At 35.9% G+C, this 15520-nt stretch overlaps 2 protein-coding genes across 2 annotated transcripts in view; one reads left to right on the plus strand and one right to left on the minus strand.

The window, feature by feature from the left end:
• The window catches only part of LOC133990351 (leukocyte cell-derived chemotaxin-2-like), a 337858-nt gene that overhangs the window by 302632 nt on the left and 19706 nt on the right, over positions 1–15520 (minus strand). The gene's annotated exons all lie outside the window — the stretch shown is intronic.
• On the plus strand, positions 5454–11744 carry LOC133990688 (cytochrome c oxidase assembly factor 1 homolog). Its single transcript, XM_062429083.1, has 5 exons — positions 5454–5836; positions 8536–8647; positions 9124–9275; positions 9431–9507; positions 10445–11744. Exons 2-5 carry the CDS (start codon positions 8554–8556, stop codon positions 10563–10565), a joined length of 444 nt encoding a protein of 147 aa, XP_062285067.1. The 5' UTR covers positions 5454–5836; positions 8536–8553; the 3' UTR covers positions 10566–11744.

Here is a 15520-nt window from a genome sequence, read left to right on the forward strand (position 1 = left end):
CACCGCTCCTGTCGCTTAGCAACCTTGATTCCTGCAGTTTACAACCGGGACACAGCTAGTAAAAATGAAGCCAGAAATTTGACTTGTATTATTGTATCAGCCCATCCAGGTCCAGCCTGTGACCAGCAGTGAGTCCTTGCTCAGCTGAACTAAAATATACATAAACATATTCTCTGAGGCTTGATATTTGAATTCAAGAATTAAGGACCCTCTTATTACACTTCTTACTTTATGTTGTTAATAGTTGTAGATATCACCGTAAATGAAATAAACAATGTATTTAACCATTTTTTTCATTCATTAATACAATCATTCATTATCCACCCGCTTCATTATCTATAACATGTAGCTTAATAAAATAAAACAAAATTGAATACATACTGATCTGTTCATTTTAGTAGGCTACTGTTTGTATTGAATGGGGTGATACCTGTACATATAGAGCAGGGCCGTTGTTCTATCCAGTACAATTTATAAGCCTCACTCTACATTTAAAGTATAGCAAAATTCTACATAGACATAAATCCAAGAGCTGCATAGATCATTCCAACATGGCAACAAACGACCATCTCAGGAGTTGGGCTGTTAGCAGCAGAGATGACTGGCTGGTCATCAAAAAACTGACAAACATTGAAAGCGTAGATTACATTTAGGGCCTATGACTTCATATCAGTGATACAATCTGTTTGTATTTTCATCAGTAATGTGGTAGAGTGAGCCATTAGGAACAATAAACAGAGAAATAAGTAAGTTGCAATCTGTAAATATTGTACAGTGATATTTACATTTGCTTCTAAAAGGAGAGAGATATCATTGCATGTCAATAGCATTAATAACTGCTTAGGCTGATTTCTGAGCGTTTATCCATTTCAAAGTGAGTGAGTTATAAAGCATTCTGATAATATTCTAGGAAAATGAAATGAGCAATACTGAAGTCAGAATCTGTTTAAAACACACCCACAGAGTTATCTGGGCTGTAATGCATAGATAAGAAAAAACAGTTGTGTAAGTTAACTGCAAACAAGTGTGTAAGTGACTTAGTAATGAAGTTTATACACACTTTTCAATTACTGAAATTATTTTTTTTCTAAATCTTTCTTTCAGCTACAGAAACCATTGAAGTATCACAATCTTCAGCTCTTGAAGGACATTTGTGCTTGTATTCAGCTTTTTTCTACTATTTATACATTTTAGAATATGTTTTTTAAACGAAATTTCTGTCTTTGTAATGAACGGAAGGAATATTCAAATCCTCTTCAATGCACTCCACTTTGAAATTCAACTACAGGTTAAATTTTATGAACATTTCAGCCCTTCTCAGAGTTTTATATAAGCAGGGAAAATCTTGAATCTTCAGGCCTTCAGATTTTATCAAGAATCTTCAAAACGTTATACAAGCACAAGTTATACAAAACTGAAGCCAAACTTGTCCTCTCTCATTCAATGTTACTTCCATTGAAATAGGACAGGTCCTTTATTTTAAATCTCACAGACACATATCGTATATCAGTATTGCCACTGAAGTCCCGGATCACTCAAACTTTTAGTTTTTGAGTGATAAGAAGTTGTTCAGTACCTACTGTTTGCTTCTTCACTGAAATTTTACAATTCCTGAAATATGTGGAAATCTGTCCTCTACCACAAGGTTGCACTGTCACCACAGCAACCTGGGTGCTGTGCTGTGAAGCCACAGTTAGACCTATTTTAAAAAGGTTTATTCCACCCAAATATTACTTTCTAATTCTAGGTTTAAAGATTTATTCCACCCAAATATTCCTTTCCAAGTAATGATAGATTTAAAGGTGTATTCCACCCAAATAATGTTTGTGTATTCAGAACAGTCTTGACAATGCCCACAAGACATGCAGACGTCAAAAAGTCATGTCTACGATTTGATTGGAAAATGACATGACTAACGTGAAAGCATTTGTTTCCCAAGATGTATTCTCCCAACATGACTGTCAGTCCAGGGCCACTGGACATTTGAAGCCATGAACTTATGGGGATAGTCTATCATTCTAATGTCCAACCATGATGTGAAAAACCTTTATGGTCATTAAAAAATAAATATATTTGTTGATTAATCTCCCTCAAATTATAGTATTTGTATAATATTTTGTCAAAAGCTCTGTTTTGATGAATGTGTCACTCTTATTGGACCTATGGTGTGATTATGGTTTGGTTATGACTCTGGTTTTGCAAGTAACGTTTTCACTGTATGTTATATAAATTAGTTTTTTGGCTATTTGTTTTATTGCTAGCTCTAAAGCGTTTGATAATAAACTTTGACAATCAAAGTTATAGGCGTGATGGATTTTGGTTTTGCAAGTACCATGTTACATGCCGTGTTGTGTTTGGTGCTGTTTCTTTGTTTTTTTCCCCGCCAGATACTGCCCTCCTCCTCCCTCCAGGACTGTGTGCTTAACAGCTCTGTAGTCCCATCGCCAAGTTATTATTTAATTTTATATGGAAAAACAAGACGCATTATGTTAAAAAATCTGTTATTATGAACACTTAGGATTCTGGTGGTCTAAACTTTCTTGACTTTACTACCCTCAACAATACCTTTAAAATGAACTGGATAAAGCAGTTCTTACATAATCCTACATCCACTTGGAATTTTATACCTAAATATATTTTTCTACCATTGGAGGCCTTGAATATATACTTTTATGTGATTATAAAATAGAAAAACGTCCCCTTATTCTGTCAAACTTCCATAAACAAATGCAGTTGGCATGGTCCTTAATCTATAAACAACATAGATGCTTTATTTGGAACAATCAGCACGTCAAATATAAAAATGAATCTCTGTTTCTTAATTCGTGGTTTGATAATAACATAATTTTAGTTACCCAGCTACTCAATGATAATGGAAATCTGCTAAATTATTATGAATATCTTCAAACATATGGTGTTCCTGTTACCCCAAAAGAATTTGCAATTGTAATGGATGCCGTTCCCTCTGGTATCCTAAATCTATTAAGAGGTGCTGGGAAACCAGTTTGTCTTCCTTTAGACCCCACATTAACACCAGTGGGTCATATATGCTTCTCTGTCAAATCTAAAAAAAATTTAAGAAAATCTCATCATGTCATTGTTTCAAACAGATATCACCACTACCCCATCTGTTGTTCAGTACTGGTCTAATATAATTGATGGTTTGAACTGGATCCATGTATGGATCCTCCCATACAGATACTGAATTACAAACAAAGTCTGAGAAGTGTCTTACAAACTGACTCATAGATACTACCCTGCCAAACATTATTTGTTCAAATTTAACAAAGATTTATGTGTGAAATGTTCTCTGTGTGATGCACCTGTTCTGGCACTGTCACTCCACTGCCACCTTCTGGAAAGAAGTAATACGTTATATCACATTTAAGATTGAAAAAGAAAAGTAAAAAACAGAAAGAACTGTATGTCATGAATCTAATAATAATATTAGGTAAAAATAACATATACACAAAGCTAAACTTAGTCACTCAAACCCTGTTTTTTGGCATTTCAAAGGGAAACTGAACAACACATCCAGAGCATCTGTGACTCAAATAATAAGAAAGCTATCAAAACATATAATTTGTGCTCTTTATTTACTGTATTTATTTGAATAACGCCCCTGGCTGCTGTTCATTTGTTTGTATGTACATTAATAACCGCCTTTGTACTGAAATATTATTGTCAATAAAGTTTTATTGAAGGCAGAACAAAAAGGTCTGTGTGTTGTTGTTTTTTTTCTCTCAATAAACGTTATTTTCATTTCCATAATAACTCTCGATAGGATATCAAAAAGATATCTCCATTATAAATAAAAATCTACAAGGCTATAGACATAAAAGGATATAATAAAAAATATATATAAAAAAGAAAATAAAATACAAGGTACTTCATCCATATTATAAAATAAAAACTTAAAAAAAAAAATTACAAATTGGCTTGTATACATTTAACAACTTCAAAGAAGAAAAATATTTATTTAGTTCGTTTTTAAACCAAACTATTATGGGGAGTTTGTTTTTCCATTTGCATGAATGGATGTGATATTTACCCAAAACTATAATAATATAGAGATCGTAGCTGTGTGGTGTGCGCGTGTGTCCAGTAGCTCGGTCCAACGGCGTTGTTCTACTGCCCTTGTTAATTGGATCATAAGTCGACTTCCCTTATTTGGGAGCTTGTTTTGGGTTTGATTCTAATGAATTAACTGCCTTGCAGTTGATCTAGTTTGTTCTCTTGTACTCTTTATTGTCATGCCGTTTAATTGTTTTGATTGTTACCTCCCCCTCCCTTAGGCCTTTTTGGGGTCGTAACAACCGTTGTTAAGGATTTTTGTTTGTTTGTTAAATTTTCAATCCATTCTATTCATTTCATACCTGTTTACTTCAATTGTGTTAAATTCATTTGAATGTGATTTAATCCAGTTTAATGTTATTCATCCCTACTTTGCATAGACTGTGTCACTGTTTAAGTCCTATCCTGTGTAAGGTTGTACTTGGAGGACTGTGAGAGACATCTGGTGGACATTTGGGGAAAAAATAAATAAACACAATCTAATGTTCTACTTTGGTACAACACTAGATTGGGTATGGCAACAACGTGTCACTTATATTGAAATCTTTCCTGCTACATTAATTTATTCCTGTAGCATACACTGTGGTCCTACTACAGACTGAACAATATACACATTAAAACGCAGACAGACTGCCATAAAAAGATCATCATGTGCTGCCTGTTAGTATTTCATTGAAATGAGTTGTTGTGGTTTTTAAAATGTGGACACAGTGTTGAACCATACATGGAACCAAACATAAGGAGCTCTAATTGTTCCCTGTATGTGTAATATATATATCAGTATAGATACAGACTCCAACATGAACTTGAACATGACAGGCATACATACGCTAGTCTTAGGGGAGCGCATGCACACATATGTACACTGTGTAATACAGTTGAACATGCTGAACAAGTATCAATGAACTGTTGCAAATATAACAAAGAGAGGATAAGATTACAACATAGATAGAAGGAATATTGGGAACAAATGGAGAGAAGGTGAGGGAAATTCTTAAAGGAGTTATCAATTCTTAATAAACAGTGGACTGTAATAGAATATAGTAGGATTTTCATTCATGTTTTTAGTTTACTATAATGGAAAATGGATCCCGTTCTACATACTACGATATGGTAGGTGGCGGTATGCACCTAAACGCTGGTATTTCAATCCGCCAAAAATAAACAAAAAACTCGAAGAATAAGAAGAAGAAGAAGAAGAAGAAGAAGAAGAAGAAGAAGAAGAAGAAGAAGAAGAAGAAGAAGAAGAAGAAGAAGAAGAAGAAAAAGAAGAAGAAGAAGAAGAAGAAGAAGAAGAAGAAGAAGAAGAAGAAGAAGAAGAAGACGAAGAAGAATAGCCCACGCACCCGATTGGTGACATCTGTGTCACATTTCCGGAAGTGAGAAGTCAGGACGGAACGGAACATACGGGTGTACTTTGCAAACCATACATTCTTTTAATGTTTGAATGTAACACTACTCGTCTTTTCCTTTTCTCTTACAAGAAGAATTCATCTTTATTAAAGTTACTTCTTATGTGGGGGAAATATTACCATAGCAGATAGCGCTTTATGCGGAATGTGACATAGGCTATAACTAGTCATTCTAGGCAAAGTTACGGTTTGATCTCAGTATTATAAGAGCCTGGTTAGTGTAGGTAATAAACACATGTGAGTGTATTTAACATTGATTTAAGTCAAATAGAAGGTTCTGTTCGTCACTACGTGCAACCACGACACATTCTGTTGAGTCACCAGTTAACAGGAACACCGTCTATAACAAGGTGAGAACGTTTTCATATCTTTTTTCACATAAGCAACAACTTGCTGTGTTGCAAATGTATGAAAAAAGACGAGATGTGAAACCAAAAACATAAGATTTGAAACTGTAAAAAGAAAACGATTTGGATGAAAATAAATAGTTTATTCAAATGTTAATCAATTTTAAAAAACAACAACATTGATTTTTTTTTTTTTAATTCAATATCAAAACTTGGATTTTCAGTTTCCAATCTCTTTTTCGAATGAAGAAAACTAACCAGAGTAAAAGCATGAACTAGATTCAGCTGCAGACAGAGTCATTATGTTGAGTTCCTCACAGAGTGGAATGTAAATGAGCACAGTTGTACACAGCATGTACTGTGTATCTTCAGCCCTCCAGCAACACTTAATGTCAATAATGTATTAAGTTCAAATGAGGGGATACTGTAAATGATGATGATGTGTGGATATTAATGAAAAGAGTTCATTCAGACAAGTGGAAGGTATTGGTCTCTTTGTATCTATAAAACTATTATAGCTAGATAAAGTACTTTATTAATCCCAATGGGAGATTGTTGTATAGCAGCCAAGTGAATATCAGTTGTAGTGAAATTGCTGGAAGGAATTGAAGATTCAGTTCAATCTCAAGCACAAAGGATTTTCAATTTCAGTTGATGTGTAGGTCATATGTTGAACTGGAAATGTTGCTTGAAGTGGAAATATAGGTATAAGTAGGTATTTGTACAATATACACTGTGCAAATACATTCTGCATTAGTGGTAATGAACTTTGATGGATTAATATAGAATCAACTAAACTTTATACAGGCAAAATGATATTATATATTACTATATAACAGATGTGTTGCTAAATGAACTGCATTAGATTTGTACAATATGATAATTAAAGAATTTTGAAGAAAGACTTTAGTCCCTACATGTGGGCCTATATTGTATAAAGTGATTATGTATGATGATAGTGATAGTGTGTATACAGAAGACTGCTAGACATTTAATAGCTAATAGTCAAGACTTGTTTAAGGAAAAAAACAGATATGGAATACAGTTTCTTGCAGAAAACATGGCCCTGTCTAGATTTTGATATCTATCTTCCAGCATGGCAAATTTATACTCCTGTTGATGCTCAGTGAAATAAACTGTATTCTATACTTTACCTATTCATTTTTATTCATTATTCATTTGGACAACAGAATTTTAAAATTATGATATGATATGATTACAAAATGATTTGATTGAAGGTAGGTTAAATATTGAGTCATTGCCTAGCCATAAAAACATTTGGGTTTGTATCAATCTTAACTATAGTGGATCAAAACATATTGGGTGTGGTATTGACCAGCAGATGCGCCGGTTCAAGATGAGACCAAACTTTTCAGTGGATGTCAGCTGTGAGCCAGGATAATAATCCAACATGTGGCCTTCAACAGACTTGTTTTTGCCTAGCCAGTTGCTTTTTTTTTTTTTGTGAATATAACATTTTTCTAATATAATAAAAAGATTTATAATACAATACTGTTTTTATTCTGCACTGCAGACATCATGAAAACCAAAGACCACATCTCTCAAAAACTAACAGTGTAAAGGGCAACTCCAAAACGAGTGTGCAGTTGTTTCATTATCAAGTCCACAGAAGGAGCACCTAATGTCAATGTCATTTTCAGTTTTTGCAAATAGTGTTTTGTTGGACAGCCTCCATGGAGAATTTGAAACACACATCTTGAGGTGTTTCAAAGAAGAACTTTTTCCCGCTAGATATTTGGGACCAACCTTTCCCAGTAATGGATTACATATGGGATGGTTACAATGTCCTTTTAAAAGAGGGTTCTGATCTTTCTGTTCCAAGTTGAAGGGCTGGATAAAACCATTTTTTCCCCCACTACAGTGTCATTCTGTGTTAACAGACAAGGAAAAAAGATGTGGTTCAGTGTTATCCTTACATAATGTACACACTATGGGAATAGCATCCATTACTATAGCCTTTAAGGCAACAAGAATGTAATAATAATAATGATTATGATGATGATAGTGATGATGATGATTATTATTATTATCAATAATAATAATAATATGGGGCAGCTGTTGCTCAGGAGGTAGAGCAGTTGTCCACCAATCGGAAGATAGGCGGTTCGATTCCCGGCTCCTCCAGTCCACATGTTGATGTGTTCCTGGGCAAGATACTTAACCCCAAAATGCTCCCGTTGCTGTGCCAACAGTGTATGAATGGTTAGTCTCCTTCTGATGAGCAGGTTGGCACCCTGCGTGGTAGCTCCTGTCATCAGTGTATGAATGTGTGTCAAAGGGTAAATGATAAATGTAGTGTAAAATAACTTTGAGTGGTCATATGTAATTTGGAATAAAGTTCCAATTTCCCATTCACCGGTGGTTTTGTTACCATAACTGAAGATCCATTTGGTTCATTGTAGAGTTTTAGCATGGTTACCGGCAGTTACCAAGTTTATATGACTTACTCAAAAGCACTTTGTAGATTGCTTTAGCCTGCTTAGTACTACTTTGTTAGTGGGTGTTAAAAATTAGCACCTACCTAGTCACCATTTTGGCAAGAGCCCCTACTCAACTAATATGACTATATGAGCCAATAACCAAGGAGGTGGACACATTACATCTACCTGGCAATAACCTTGTACTGACAGCAGCAGCAGCAACTTTCTGTGTATTTACCAGACTGTTATGTATTTGTGCAGCCTGACTAGGAAGCAGACATGAGGGTTTCCACAAGTAAACTGCAGCAGCTCACCATCTTCACCACTGTGCTGACAGGTGGAGGGATCGGCACCATGTACTATCTGCTGCAGAGTGAGTACAAAAGAGCTGTGTAAGGATGCCCCAGCCAAGTACAGATCTGAGTCTGATCTGATAGCAGAAAAATATATACAGTGTTGATTTAATATGTATCTGGCATATTGAAATAACAGCTGCAGGTTAATGATTTTGGCACATTTTTCACAAGCTACGTTGATCAGTTCAATTGTTGGAAGATGCACTTCTCCAGTGTTCTGTAACATGACCCCAACACTGTCATTTATGGTGTTTGTAAATGTTAAATTGCAAAAAAAAAAAGAGCACAGGTATTTGATTGGTTCTCTTTATCAGCCAAAACCCTGGTTAGTGATCAGGAATGGTGTCAGGTTAAAAAAATGCCAGATTGGTGCATCCCCACAACTACATATAAGTATAAGTACAGTACATATGTAAGTATATACAGTACATTCTTCTTAAGTGCGTCAAATTATGCTTAATTTTTTGCACCTTTCTGTCTTCTGTCCAACAAGAGAATTTCACAGAGTCAGACTACCACAGATTGGCTCTGCAGAAGTTGGAAGCATGTCCGGTTGCCATGGAAAGCCTGGGAGCACCACCTTTAAAAATCCACAACATCCATCTGACTGACAGAAACAATCGTGTTGACCCGCACAGCGCATGGGTACCGTGTTTTCAAAATGTGTTATTCTGTGTTTAACAGTAGTTCTCACCAGACTTTTCATGCAAACATAAGAAACAGATCAGCGGGTTGTTGTGAAGAGCTCTGATACATGTTTATACCGGTCCAGATGGATTTGAATTTGAATTGTGTTGCAGATAAAGATCCCTGTGACTGGGTCAAAAACTGGAGGTTATCTGTATACATCTTCAATTAGAGACCCTAATACCAACAGGTTAGTACATTCTGTTCTTTCCACTGGAGTGAGTTCACTGAAAATGATGGTGACAGCATGTTCCTAATCATTTTAACGTGACATAGTAAAGTGTTACGCAAATGATATAATAGAAATGTCAATTCAATGATAATGCTGACATTCTGCATAGTGACATAACATTGCTGTATTTTGGACCCCCAAGCAGCATTCCAACAGTTTGGTATTTTCCTATGAGTTGTTGGTATTTTGGAAGTTATTATGGAAGTTATGCTGAGAATAGATGTCTGCTGCAATTATGAATTCTTTCTTACAGTCTTAGCAGCATCTAAAGGCACATTTATGTTGAGGTGTTGCCAGAGTGCAATGCTATTACATAATGCCATCCACTGTGCATTACAATGACAATGGGCCACCACAAAATAACCACACACATCATACTCATCAGTTATAACTCACAGGAAATGTCAGGTTAGGGGGGCTCATTAATCCTGTTCATCATAGCCTCCTTTCCAACTTTTTAGCAAAAGCGGCATCTCATGTTTTGTTCTTGATACTAAAGCACTATTGTATCATCAATTGAAATATAATGTGACCATTTACATTGGTTCAGGTGTTTTAGAGTAGATAAGCCAATGGTGTGATTGACTGAGAGTGTATTTAGATCCATCACGCCTTCTAATCCATATTCTACTTCACTTAACCCTTTAGTATCTAGTGATGTACCTGTATACATCACTATGAACCAACATCTAACCAGCAACTGTTCTGCTCTACCATGATGTCCAGAAACACTCAGTATTCTCAGATAGACTTTGAATATGTGGAAATGTGACAGAATCAACTCTTATCTTATTCTTTTTTCTTTTGGAGTTCAAGTTTTACATGATACTCTTAATATAGCATTTCCAGCACTTTGTATGCACCATTTCTGACCTGTGTTTGTCCCTCCCTGCAGCTGGAGTCTGAAGCAGGCAGTTCTGATGCTCAGAGAAGGGCAGACCATCAACCTGCTGAATCCTCCTCCACCAGCTGCGACAGAACACACAGAGGGACTGAATACAGCCTGCTGTCACTGACCAACACCATGAAGTAATGACAACGATAACGACTTTGTCCTGCTCCAACAGGTGTTGCGTAGAGGTCTAATTAACAAAAATCATGCGGAGGAATATTTACCAAATGGGAAATCCTTAATTTTGGCATAATTTTAATGTATGGTTTCCAAAAGGGGTAAGGCTGTATATATCAGATTGTTCTTTTCTTGGCATCTTGTTTTCTCAAAAGGTGTTTGTTGTTTGTTGATCACGATCCCCTGAAATAATAAACTTTATCAAATAGGTATAAATGGAAAATTCTATCAAGATGTTATTTCTTTGTACAGGGCAACTGTGCCTATGTAAAAGTGACTGAATATCTCACAGAGTGATTTTCCACACTCTCTGACATTCTATCACCAACCTTATTTGTTGATTTTGATGAATGATTTGGTAAGGGAGGTAAAGAAGCCAAGGGAAGAGTATTGTGTGACCATATACTTGCATTCTTCTTTACGGTAATGATATTATTTTGCTTACAGAAGAAGTAGAATATTTACAAACAATGTTGTCAAGTGTTGCTGAATGATGTAAAAAGTGAAGCACCAATTTAAAAAAACAAAAAAACACGATTTATGAATTTATGAAAACCATATAGAGGTGAGAAACACCCCTGAAAACTATCCCTGTGGGGACATGAATCTGGTTACGCAGTCACATGTGGAGACTTCCTATAATGTAAATCATGACTTTCTAGGATAAAGACTTGGTTTAAGGTGAAGGGCAGGTTTGGGTAAGAGTTGTTAGATGCTGGAAATCACAAGGTCTGGTGGACATAGCTCAGCAGGGGACACATATGCACAGACGTCTTTTAAAAAAGTATACTTTAAAATGATGCAAATATTTGACATCCAGTTAATCAGCAGGAAATAGATCATGGTAATAATCAGCAGCAGATGGTGGATGGATTAGAAACTGATTTATTAGTGTATTTCTCTGTCTCCCCAGTTATGTTTTCATCTCAGAGATTGACTTATGGTTATCTTATGCCATGTCATATTTATACATATGGGTATATACTGTATATTTTTTATTATATATATTTATTTATTATCTTTAATGAGTTCCAATGTTTAATGATTTATTTTTTTGTTCTGACTATGTGAAGCTAGAGTTACATCGCGATGTATGAAAAGTGCTATACAAATAAAGTTTTATTGATTGATAGATATGTGTTAGTATGAACTTTATATGAGTTCAGTTCAATTTAATTTTTTATTTATATAGCGCCAAATCACAACAGAAGTTATCTCAAGGCATTTTTCACATAGAGGAGACTGTACTCTTTAAATTAAATTAAAGAGACTCAACATTTCCCCAATAGCAAGCACTTGGTGACAGCAGCAAGGAAGAACTCCCAATTAACGGGAAGAAATGTCAAGCAGAACCAGATTTAAGGTGGGGGGCCATCTTGCTTGACCAGTTGGGTTTAGAGGGAAAGAGAGAGAGAAGAGCGAGGGAGAGACACAAAGAAACTCAATAACAATGATGAATGATAATATATGTATTCATGGTAATACTACAACTAATAATAATTATGATAATAAATTATTATTAGTTGAAGGCATGGGTGTCATGCAGGACCAAGGAGTCCAACCAGCCACGGTTGATGGAAGTTAGCGTCCAACTAGTCAACGACTGATCCACAGAAACCTGCGAGACGATGAAGCACAAAAACTCTGGGGAAGAAGCCAAGTTAGTGACATGCATTAATGGTACATGACTGTAAAGATGGAGAAGAAGAGAAGAGAGATGAGCTTAGTGTAGCATGAGAAGTCCCTTAGATAGACTAGGAGCTGGTCCAAGCACAGCCTAGCTACATAGCTACCATTGAGGACACAGAGGTCATGTCCTCGGTATTTTTTTCTTGAAGTTTCGTTTAATTGTGAAGTGAAAATAGCCGATGAGACGATTATCCTTGCATCAACGGACCTTCATGTGACACGTACTTGAAGATTCCGCTGCCATGTCAAAATGAAAGTATCCGGCTATAGCCAGCGGTGGAGTGAAGCCTTGAAATCGCCAGAAATATGTTGACTTGACCCGATTTTGCAAACTGTTCATTCATTGGATGAGCCCTTTTCTCCCTTTCCCAGCAGGCCGTGCTCCATTACACATTTTAAGAACAAAGAAAATAATATATTGCAGTTATAATTTTTAAATATGCAACCATGGAAGTTGTAGAATACTGAAATAGGAGTTGATTTAAGTTGCAAAATTGGAAATGATAAGAAAGAACTGGACTACAAGACTGACCATGACGGAGAAATGCACAACAAGAAAGCAGTATAAATACATCATGGATTAACCCAAACAGTCATATAAATTGTGGTCTTATTTTTGGCCTCGGTATTTGAAAATTCCTGGCTACGGCCTTGCCTAGCTATAAGCTTTATCAAAAAGGAAAGTTTTAAGCTATTCTTAAACAGAGAGGGTGTCTGCCCCCCAGAGTGAATCTGGAAGATGGTTCCACATGAGAGGGTTAGGGTTAGCCTGATCACTGAAGGCTCTGTCTCCCATTTAGGTTCTAGGAACCACAAGTAGGCCTGCATTCTGGGACTGCACTGTTTTAGTGTGGTAATAGGGTCTTGTTAAGGGTTTTGTCCGTGAGGAAAATGATTTTTAAATTTAAATCTAGATTTTACAGGGAGCCAGTGCCACAAAGCTATAATATTAGTTTACTATATATATAGTATGTGTCAAAAACTAAAAATGAGTTTTGAAAAATTCCATTAGTTTTATTTTTATTTAGTTTTTCAGTTTGCTTCTTTATTTCAGTTTAGTTTTAGTTAGTTTAACAAGTGATTTTAACAAGTGATGTTTAGTTTTAGAGTTTTTATATATTTTTGTCTTAGTTTTAGTTGAAAGCCTTGATTAGTAGCAGCTGTAAAGGATGAAATAATGCTGACACTGTGTTTGTGTTCTCTACTGGTACTAGCCTGTTATCTCAACAAGTCAAACTGAACACAATACAGTCACAATGGAGACAATGAAAAGAAAACTAAAACTAAGCTGATTTTATCTGCAATCCACTTTAGTTATAGTTAGTTTTGCATTTTTCATTGTAGTTTTATTTAGCTTTAGTTTAGCTTTTTTTTTTTTTAAATTTTTTTTTTAAACTTTTAATCTTAATTTTAGTTACCTGTAATAACCCTGGTATGCGTGCAGCTACATTCTGGACCAGCTGGTCTCCAGCCTAGAAGGAACAAATGCGTGGATTCGTTTTTCTGAATCTTTTTGAGACAGGATATTCCTGATTCTTGCAGTTATGTAGATGAAAAAAGGCAGTCCTTGAAAAGTGTTTTTATCTGGGAGTCAGAGGACATATCCTGATCAAATATAACTCCTATAGGTTCCCTACAGTGGTACTGGAGGCCAGAGTAATGCCATCCAGAGTAGTTATTTCATTAGATAATGTCACTGACCCTTGAGGAACTCCATACCTAACTTTTGTGTGCATGGAGGGTTCAGCATTAACATGTACAAGCTGAAACTGGTCTAATAAATAGAACTGAAAACAGCTTACTGCAGCTCCAATCTGTGTAACAGAAAGTGAAATTGCATCAAATGCAGCATTAAGAACTGACTAGACAAGTACAGAGAGTCAGAAAGTCTTTTGTCCGATGCAAATAGGAGTTCATTTGTAACGTTCACCAGTGCTGTCTCTGTGCTATGACGAGCTCTAAATCCTGACTAAAAAATTCCTCAAATAAACTATTACTATGTAGAAAATCAAGGACCCAGTACCAAGCGCAGTACCATGAGGGATCGAGCCTTCTGCTCTGCTGTACTGTGCATGTGAAACAGCCTTACTAAGCGCTTACTAAGAGCCTTGATCAGAGGTCACTAATAGGCTAAATGCGGTCCAGACCAGCTATTACGGAGCCCTCAGAAACTCACAGACATCTGTGCATAGCCAATCTTCTCACATGACGCTAATCAGCCAATCAAATCTGTGCATTCAGACACATGGAGAGACTTGACTGTCAGTAAGATACACAATCAAAAGCTTTCTGTAATGCAGTTTATTTTAAAATGCCTTTATCTGATATAAGAAGAGAAAATGTATTTATCTTATTTTTTTAATTCTTATTTTATTTATTTGAATCCCACAAGTTGAGTGTAAATACTAATAAATGTTGTTGCCTTGTTTCTAGAATTCTACTGTATTTATTTGACAATCTACAATCTAGCCACTAGACACAGATGCTGATGGAACTACAACGCTACTTCAAGCTACTGAAAAATAACTAAATAAATAAAATTAATTATGATGTTCTGGACCTTCACTTGAGGAAATGTTTGCAAATTGGACTTCAGTGAATTTTAATTATACCCCTGCCCTAGACTAAACCTTTCTATTCTGGAAGGCTTTTTCACCATAGCTCTTATTTCTTTATGTTGTGATAAATATTACCCCTACCCAATACTACCCCAACCGGTCGAGGCAGATGGCAAAGGCTGTAGCCAGGATTTTTCAAATACCGAGGTCAGTTCTCCAGTCTATAACCGACTACGTTCGTTTTGACATGGCAGCGGTATCTGCAAGTACGTGTCACGTGACGGTCCGTTGATGCAAGGATAATTGTCTCATTGGCTATTTTCACTTCACAATGAAACAAAACCTCAATGGTAGCTACGGCCATGCAGATGGCCGCCCACTTTGAGTCTGGTTCTGCCTGAGGTTTCTTCTTGTTAAAAAGGAGTTTTTAAATCTTTAAATTAAGGAGTTCAGTCTAGACCTGCTCTATGTGTAAAGTGCCTTGAGATGACTTTTGTTGTTGTTGTCATTATGTGCATGTTTTTGAAGATCTTTTCTTATGTTTTTTTATTTATATGTTATTGTTTTTGATACCATTAGAAAGGGCAATCAAATCAAATATAAGTCATAAAAAGTTAGCCAGCAAATGAATGTAAGTCAGTGTAATGTTCTCTGG

This window comes from Scomber scombrus, chromosome 11 (genome assembly GCF_963691925.1).
Source record: "Scomber scombrus chromosome 11, fScoSco1.1, whole genome shotgun sequence".
In the NCBI taxonomy this organism is placed as follows: domain Eukaryota; kingdom Metazoa; phylum Chordata; class Actinopteri; order Scombriformes; family Scombridae; genus Scomber; species Scomber scombrus.